Below are 10,019 nucleotides of genomic sequence, written 5' to 3'. Positions count from 1 at the left end.
ATAGCGAGCGGGTCGCGCACCGGGGCGACGCACTCGGAGGGTGTTTTATGGTGGGGCGCTCGCGTGCGCGGGCAGAGGTGTCGGGGCGGCCGGCGTCGCTTCGCAATGAGCCCCGTGAGGGAGGACATTCCAGGAACGCTACCCGGGAGACAGGGAGGAGTGGTGTGGAATCTCATTTATTAGGGCTGATTTACACTGAACAAAGAAGGGGCGGGGGGGGGGGGGGGGTCACTGCTTTGCGTCTGGGTCAGGCAGTGAAACGTGTGGACTGAGAAGAAACGGAGGGAAAGAGAACAGAGAGTAAACAGAAAAACAAAACCAAAAACCCATGTCATTTCTAAAACATCACCAGTCCATTCCAAACAAAAACGGTACAAGCGATCATATGAAGCACCGAAACAAACGTAAGGCATTCTCTGTTAAACGCAACCTTTACGATAAGTAGCACAAGTCCGTGGCGTCCGCAGTCCTTCCCACGAGGCTATGAGCTAAATGCGTGACCTGGACTCCCGGCAGGGCCACAGTGGAGGTGGCGAGATACGGAGCCCCGCGGCCCCGCGGGAAGCTTCCGACGCGGCGGGTCCTCCGCCTTCAGCGTTGAAGGCTCTCGAAGACAAAGAGGAGCGCAACAGCCAGCAAAGCCAACCCCGCCGAAAGCACCTTGAGTCCTTCATCGGCACGTCTCCACCACCGGCCAATCAGCGTGGAGGGGGCCAGAACGCCGCTCTGACACGAGCCTTTCAATTCCTGTGAAAAGGGAAAAAAAGAGGCAGTAAAAGAGGGAATTTTTATATTTATATATAAAAAAGCAGCTTCTTTCAAATTCCAGCTTTACCTTGAGTGTTTCATACCACACAAAGGCAGAGGGAAGAGGCCTTCATCCTCATCCTCATCCTCAGCCTGCTCTGATTGGCTAGCAGGGTTAACTCGACGCGCATGACTAAATCCTGGCTGAACGTTTCAGCCATTGTCTACTCGTTAAGATAAACGGGCTGGGCTTTTTTTGTTTTTTATCACTTATAAGTGCCTTTAGACACACCGCAAAGGACTATCGGAAGATCTAATGTTGAGAGAGCATAACAAGGTTAACATGCTCTCACAAGGAAACGCGTCTTTATGGGCGTGGCCTTCGGTACGAAACGCCACAAGAACCGGCAGGCGGGACATGCTTCCAACGGCTGAGTTCAGTGCGACGCTCCTCGATTTACCGTTCCACTGGCTCGGCCCGACGCGGGCGGGCGGAGGTGTGTCCCTGTCACTTGCTGTCTACCAGAACCGCACCGCCACGCTCACCGGGTCCCAGAACACCCCACAATTGGTCCAGTCTCCTGTAACGGGGTCAGGTCATTAAAATCTCATTTATAACGGACACCCTGCCAGAAGGGCCGAGCCTAAAGAGGCGTGAGAGGGTACGGTGTCCACTGTCAGAGTCAGACGATCGATCTGTTACTGGTTTATCAGCTTGATATTTCAGGCCCACAGCAGTGGGAAATGTAACCTGCAGATCTCATGCATCTCATGCATCACGGCTCCCCCGACGGTTACGGAGCCCAGCCCACACCTACCCCGCCCCACGGAAAGGGGGGGGGGCTTCTCTGACCGTCACCTGGACAGCTTTGCCGTCGTTATTCCGGTAAGCCCGGTTATTAGGAGCGTGGGACAGTTTATCCAACCTTCACACGTCTAAACGGTGCTCATAGACAGGAAGTCCATTTGGGATCAGGCTGGACCATGTCCCAACCCCAGCGCTGGTGCTCTTCTGTGAAACACCTTCTCCTGTCTCATCTCATTCTCCGACACCTCTCATCTGGAGCTGTTCCTTCCTCCTGGGTGTGTGCGTCACTCCCTCTATCTCGCTCCCTGCTTTCTTCCCTCTCTCTACACTTGTCTTGATCAGTCACCTCACACACACAAGTGTTTTGCTCTCTAGATCCAAACACAGAAGGTGGAGAATAGTCACTCACACACATTCAGTCACTCAGACACAGACACAGCTATCACACACACAGTCACTCAGACACAATCACAATCATCACACACACATTCAGAGCCACCACACACAGTCACTCAGACACAGCTATCACACACGCAGTCACAGCCACCCCACACACAGTCAGTAACTCACACACATATTCAGTTACCAAACACTCAGTCACAGCCACTCATACATACAGTCACAGTCACTCACACATACAGTCACAGTCACTCATACAAAGTCACAGCCACCATACAGTCTCACACACAGTTACAGCCACCAAACACACAGTCACAGCCACCAAACACACAGTCACAGCCACCAAACACACAGTCACAGCCACCAAACACACAGTCACAGCCACCAAACACACAGTCACAGCCACCAAACACAGTTACAGCCACCAAACACACAGTCACAGCCACCACAAACACAGTCAGTCACTCACACACAGTCACAGCTACCACACACACAGTCACACACTTTCATAGTCACTCACACACACAAAGTCAAAGTCATTCACACACACAAAGTCACTCACACACAGTCACAGCCACCAAACACACAGTCACAGGCACCAAACACACAGTCACAGCCACCACACACACCATCACAGCCACCACACACAGTCACTCACACATTCACAGTCACTCAGACACAGTGACAGCCATCACGCACACAGTCACAGCCACTCAGACATCACACACACAGTCACAGGCACCACATACAGTCAGTCACTCACACAGTCACAGCCACCACACACACAATCACAGCCACCACACACAGTCACACTCATACATACAGTCACCAAACACACAATCACAGCCACCATGCACACAGTCACAGAGACAGTCACACCCACCACACACACAGTCAGTCACTCACACACATTCAGTCACTCAGACACAATCACAGACACCACACACACATTCAGTCACTCAGAGACAGTCACAGCCACCACACACAGTCACTCAGGCACAGTCACAGCCACCACACACAATCACAGCCACCAAACACACAGTTATAGCCAGCAAACACCCCATCGCAGCCAGCAAACAGCCCACCATGGGCTGTTGACCCAGTTGACCCAGTGCTCCACGCCAGAAAGTGCCAGCTAAAGTGGAGGTAGTATTACGACTGAAAAAAATGAACAAACTAACTAATTCATTCAAGAAGCAAATAAAAGTACTTGAAAAGTGAGAGATTCTGAATTTGTTTCCTGTACATATGCAGTAGATTTGAGATTAAGTGTTTAATCTCTCAAATCCAGTCTCCATGACGGCACTGTATGGAAAAGTTGGTTTTTACCCACAGGTGTAAATGTCAGATGGTGTCTCTTATTTGAAGTGTGTGTGTGTGTGTGTTACCACAAACACACCCCCTCCTCGGTGAGTAACCGGATCACCGTCTTACCCGTGGCATTATCCCAAAAGCTGCTCGTGTTCCCTCCCAAGGTTCCCTGCGGTCACTTCAGTCGCCCAGCCCATGTGACCATGACAGGCCTCTGTGGCCCACACCAGAAGCTGACGTCACACCAGCAGCCCAGACGGGCCCACAAAAGACAAATGCTGGGCCACACACCTCTGCCCTTGTGCTCTAATCACGCTTATTACGCCTCTAAACACTCTTATTACGCCTCTAAACACTCTTATTACATCTCTAATCACTCTTATTACACCTCTAAACACTCTTATTACACCTCTAAACACTTATTACACCTCTAAACACTTATTACATCTCTTATCACTCTTATTACACCTCTAAACACTCATTACACCTCTAAACACTCTTATTACACCTCTAAACACTTATTACACCTCTTATCACTCTTATTACACCTCTTATCACTCTTATTACACCTCTAGTCACTCTTATTACACCTCTAAACACTTATTACATCTCTAATCACTCTTATTACACCACTAAATGCTCTTATTACAAATCTGTGCACTCTGCTTATATCTCGCATACGGGCGGAGAGGTGGAGAGAAACTGCGTCACCTTACTGCCACTCTGCTCCCGAGAACATGACCAAGCAAAGCTTGGCCTGCTAACCCAGACACCCTCTCCGTTTGGAGCGATTTAAACCCGTCCAACGAGCTGATGTCCACATCTCGGGCACTCGCCGGGGCAGTGCGGAGCGAGCCGATACGGGCGCCAGGCGTCTTGACCTCCCAACATCAGGTAGATGGCAGGCACTCGAACCCATAGTCCAGCAGCAGGCCCTGACCCGACGTGACCTGCGCCCCACGCTCAACGCCGCACATCAGTAGTCAGCATCATGCTGAGGCTGTGGACCAGACGCAGAGGTACTAGACGGTGTGTGTGTGTGTGTGTGTGTGGATGGTGGACTCTAACGTGCAGCTCACACCTACAGACAGAGGCATGTCACCCATAGCCCTGATTCCGTAGTGCTTGTTTTCTTCATGCGACCTTCCCGGGAATGTCAGTAGGAATGACGTGAACGTGCAACTCCATTCAGATGCCTCATTGATCCGTGTGTGCCTCCTGCTCCGATAGCGGCTCAACACACCTCTTCTGTCTCGCACTCTCTCACACACACACACACACATTTATATACATGCACATACAAATCAATGCTGATGATACCCCGCATTGGTCTGCCTCTGAGCTCCGTCAGCACCTTAAGCTTGGCTGGGTGGAGGTGGTGGTGCTGGTGCTCGGGGGGGGGGGGTCAAGGGCATGACCATCGAGTTCTCAGACGCCATCCAGACCAATCAATCTCCCAGGGAGTGAAGGTGATAATCTGAATACACACTCACACACATGTATTCAAACACATGCACACAGACGCACACACACGCACACGTACACACACACAAAGGCATGGCTGTTCTTCAATCAGTATTTGTGCTGGAGTGAAAGCTTTCACTACGGTGGAATCTCATTACTGCGAGTCTTCCCGAATATCTCGCACGCTGGTATCTCATACTACTCACAGACAGGCTGCGCATTAGCGCCGAATCCCGACGTGCGTCACACGTGCGATCCCACGGCCAGAGTTTGACCCCAAAACGTGACGAGAGGAACACGGACCTGCTCTTCCCTTCGCCGATCCTCTCACTCTCTCCTTCTCTTTCTCTCTACATCTCTCCTCTCTTCTCGCTCTCCCTCACGTACTCCTGTCTTCTCGCTCTCCCTCTAAAAGGACCATTCCAGAACCACGGCAATGCAGGGTCAATTTGAAGTGAATAAGCAGGGATGCATATGCAGAACTCTCAGCGGCGTTCCCCTCAACGCTGAGATACTCAGGAAACGTCATTTGGAAGACGAGTGCAAAATGAATTCCATGAACGATAACGCACATGACTTTAGTAAAGAACCCATAGCAGCAGAATACCTGTTTCTTATCTAATACATTTACATTTGATACCAGTGCCAATCGCTGTCTTCTATTAAATAACCAGGAACTTTATTTTGAATAATTGGGGTGAAACTGGTCCGTGTTCATTCTGGATTTGTTTCATTAAGGAATCAAATTATGATTGTTATGATAGAAGTACAAAATAGAGAATGTATGAATTAATTTCATATGAAATTAATTCCTTTCATTTCACACTTGAAATGAAGTGTGGATTTAGCGTTTCAAACATGTTCAGGAAAGACGTTTTCAGTCAGAAACCAGTTTTACTTAAATAAGTAAATATCATCGAGGCGTCAAAATGCCAACGTTCAAAGTTCTTTTACTCAGATTGTTTATTCAGCTAATCATAATTTCAACTAATTATCTGGTTTACTTTACATACAACATTTCCAACGTTTGATCCATGCAAATTTTACAACCAGCCACTTCTCAGTTACAGTGATGGGTCAGATCATATGGGTGATAAGGTAGTTATCTTTGGCTACCCTTAACAAACAGTAATGGGGGGGGGGGGGGGGTATTGACCACTAAACCTCCCAGGTGACCAACTCCTCAAACCACAACATTACAGCAAGTCTCACATTAGTATTTAGTTCTGGGTTTTGTTCCAATGCAGTCGAAACGTCGTTACACCACCGACTGTCATGTGACCTCAGCCAGGTGTGTGACATCAGAGTGCAACTCACCTGAGCAGGTTTAAATACTGGGGGGGGGCGGGTTTCTCAACATTATAGAACAAACTCAGACATCCTGACTTGGCATTCATAGACATTATGCAGTAGACCTGACAGTCACGTTAAAATTAATAAATAATCATTAAAACATGACAGGTTGCAAACAGGGCCACCTTAGTGATGAGGTTTTGTTTATTTTCAGTGCATGATAAAATCTTTTTAGAATAAAGTAAAAAATTAATTAACGAGTTTAATTACTCAGGGATGGAAATATAATTAACCCACCTAGCTATTCTGTGACCTTTGCAGAATAAAGAAACCTTATCAATTAGTATGGAATTATTATTTTGCAACAGACTACAAAACAATTTCTCTTAAATAAGGTAAAAAAATATTTTACTAATAAGACAACTGCAGTCAAAGATGCAGTGTCTGCTAAATAATTCAGAACAGCAGTGCACAGGCACAAAACCATATCTAGGAAGGCATTGGTAAATAACACACTTATTAGGAGGCATGGTGAGGTTTACACACACACACACAAACCGAAATGCTAACCTGAGGATATGCAGCATCCTTTAGCCTGATAGCATTCACTCGTTAAACAGTAAAGTGAAATTACATAATCAGACACATTTCAAAGAACTGATGTGAGACCCTTTTCTTCTCTGTGAAATGTGGGAATAACGCAATCCCAAAGCAACAAGCTGTAAGAGTTGCACGGGGGTGTGTTTCCTGGCACGCCTGGCTGTGTTCCTGGGATGGTGTTAGATGGGAAGGAGAGGAGCATGGTTTCAGGCCTGGATGCCTGAAGCTAGCTCTATAAGTCAGGGCGAATGCAAACCGTATCGAGGACCCCTGCGGAGGTGTCTAGGCATCTGAACGGCTGCCTGCCTCAAAGTGGCCAGTAGACCATGTGATGATGCAAAGAGCCAGAAATCCCATCTCAAAACACACACACACACAAACGTGCTCTCGCTCTCTCTCTCTCACTCCATGTCTCTCACACACACTCTCAGACACACACACACACACACACACACACACACACACACACACACACACACACACACACACACACACATACATACATACACATAATGATTAGAATATTAACAGCAGGACAGGATAATAGGACAGGGCCAGGCAGGGTCAGGACAATGGGACAGGACCTGGAAGGGACGGGATAGTGGGACACGGGGCCTGGAAGGGTTGGGATAACGGGACAGGGCATGGAAGGGTCGGGATAACGGGACAGGGCCTGGAAGGGTCAGGATAGTGGGACAGGGCCTGGAAGAGTCGGGATAGTGGGACAGGGCCTGGAAGGGTTGGGATAATGGGACAGGGCCTGGAAGGGTTGGGATAACAGGACAGGGCCTGGAAGGGTCGGGATAGTGGGACACAGGGCCTGGAAGGGTTGGGATAACGGGACAGGGCCTGGAAGGGTTGGGATAACGGGACAGGGCCTGGAAGGGTTGGGATAGTGGGACACAGGGCCTGGAAGGGTTGGGATAACGGGACAGGGCCTGGAAGGGTTGGGATAACGGGACAGGGCCTGGAAGGGTTGGGATAGTGGGACACAGGGCCTGGAAGGGTTGGGATAGTGGGACACAGGGCCTGGAAGGGTTGGGATAGTGGGACACAGGGCCTGGAAGGGTCAGGATAATGGGACAGGGCCTGGAAGGGTCAGGATAATGGGACAGGGTCTGGAAGGGTCAGGATAATGGGACAGGGTCTGGAATGGTCGGGATAATGGGACAGGGCCTGGAAGGGTCGGGATAATGGGACAGGGCCTGGAAGGGTCGGGATAATGGGACAGGGCCTGGAAGGGTCGGGATAACGGGACAGGGCTTCTCTCCAGCGGATCTAGAGCCAATTACACCTGGCAGGTGTGAAGGAGAAAGCTTGGTTTTGGAATCTCTCTCGCTCGCACTCCTTCCAGATGATGAGGCAGTCAATCATGTGTAGAAGCTCCTGCTTCCTAACAGCTTTAACGAACCTCAGTCATGTACAACAGGAAAACATGGCTGACCCCCAAGCTAGAGGAGTGGGTCCCATAGATCCCAGGAATGACAACATCAATCTCAGCCCAGAAGAGTGTAATTCTAAGAACAGCACTGCTTCGTCAAACTCCTACAGATGCATGTGTTTGTTAAAGCGAGTTGCTATACGGGAATCTTTAGGGACTTCTCAGAAGTCTTTGTTGACCTATCAATTAACACCCAATTATCACTTCGAATTAATCATAAACATGGCTAAATAAATAACAATAAAAAGCTATTCTCCAGGGAGACGTACTGAAATGCCCTCGTGTACATAGTGAAGAGGCAGGCAGAGGTGTGTCAGGAGTCTAGTATTCAAAGCTGTTTATACACACACACACACACATACATACACACACACACACACACACACACACACACAGACACACACACACACATATACACATACACATACACATACACACACACACACACACACACACACACACACACACACACACACACACACACACACAGAGCAGGGCCTTATCACAGCGTGGTTTGTTTAGGTGCTACACAAACATGGCTCACATTTCCTCTGTTTACAGCGCAAACGCGCCATCGTTGTCCCCGACGCTGCCGCTGCCCTGAGAAGAGTTACTGATTGACCCTGAGACAATCAGCTCAAGGTCGCGCCGCTCTGAGCTGATACGCTCATCGGCTCTGGGGGCACGGGGGGGGGGGGTATGTCCGCGCTCGGGGGGATATAGATCAGCAGAGGCACACGCCGCTCACCCTCTTGGATCTGTTCGGTTCGCTGCTGTGTTGGAACGGGTTTCGGAATTCTCCTGCGGACCAGTTCTTCTCCAGATTAACAGTCGGGTGACAAATTAATCTACATTAATCCACATGATTTATCATTTCAGATTGCAGTTCACGCAGTCCTGTGGATGTACCGGGAGCATAAGTGCAAAATCAGCCAATGTTTTATTTTTTTAAAGCCTGAGCTAATACAATCTGTATGCATCATTGCCAGTTGGACACCTGGATAAATGTGTCCCACCCTCTTCCTGCTGCAGGCTTGGCTGCTCGTGGGCGAACCACACCCCCTCTCCTGGGTCTTCTCTGGCAAAGGCGACCTTTTCAGCGCCAGAGGGCACGCACCTGGACGCAAAACCCATGCCATGGCCCCGCCCCTGGCCCCGCCCCTTGACCGCACCCCTAGCGCATGCTTCCGCTTCACTGGGAACAGAGAGGCAAAATCCAATAAATCAAGATCAGAGCAGCCTCCTGTCTGCCTAACCCACCCCTTTCTCTCTCTTTCTCTCTCTCTCTCTCTCTCTCTCTCTCTCTGTGTGTGTCTCTCTCTCTCTCATTCTCTCTCTCTCTCTCTTTCAGTTCAGTAAGCTTTATTGACATGACCATGTGCAGTAACACTATTGCCAAAGCAGTATTAAAATAAACATGAATGAACCTTTGCAATTAAGGAATTCTGTTCTAATAATGGACTTGAAAAGAACTGTAAGTGATATGAAATAATAACGGATCTGTGGCGCTCGAGTGCTGCAGGACAAGGAGCACAATCGTCTCCCGACGCAGACGGACATTTACTAAACACGTCGAAACACAGAAGAGTGAACGTCAACGGCACTCACACGTAAACAGTGCAGACGGTAAACAAGCACGGGAGCGTGAGCACAAGCCCAGAGCAATAACCTGAATACGAACGCCAACACCGACAATAACAGACAACACAGCGGTGGGGGGGGGGGTTACCGTTACAAGGTCAAGATGACAAATGTAAAGAAGTGAAAAGAAAGGAAAATAAATAATCATACATTAATAAGAATCTCTCTCTCTCTGTACGTCTCCCTCTCCGTGTCTCTGTGTACGTGTCTCTCTCTCTCTCTCTCCATGTCTCTGTGTGTCTCTCTCTCTCTCTCTGTACGTCTCTCTCCATGTCTCTGTGTATGTCTCGCTCTCTCTGTACGTCTCTCTCTCTG

At 49.1% G+C, this 10,019-nt stretch overlaps 1 protein-coding gene across 3 annotated transcripts in view; it reads right to left on the bottom strand.

Moving 5' to 3' along the window:
• Positions 1–226: 226 nt before the first annotated feature.
• cdkal1 (CDK5 regulatory subunit associated protein 1-like 1) overlaps positions 227–10,019 on the bottom strand; it is a 208,665-nt gene continuing 198,872 nt past the window's right edge. For all 3 annotated transcript variants that reach the window (XM_035530936.1, XM_035530937.1, XM_035530938.1), the window contains exon 15: positions 227–747. In XM_035530936.1, the coding sequence (XP_035386829.1) occupies positions 592–747 (156 nt within the window). In that variant the 3' untranslated portion in view covers positions 227–591. The remainder of the gene's footprint in view (positions 748–10,019) is intronic.

Source organism: Electrophorus electricus, chromosome 10 (genome assembly GCF_013358815.1).
Source record: "Electrophorus electricus isolate fEleEle1 chromosome 10, fEleEle1.pri, whole genome shotgun sequence".
Classification (NCBI taxonomy): Eukaryota; Metazoa; Chordata; class Actinopteri; order Gymnotiformes; family Gymnotidae; genus Electrophorus; species Electrophorus electricus.
The sequence above is the reverse complement of the archived record's forward strand: the minus strand, read 5'-3'. Positions and strand labels throughout refer to the sequence as shown.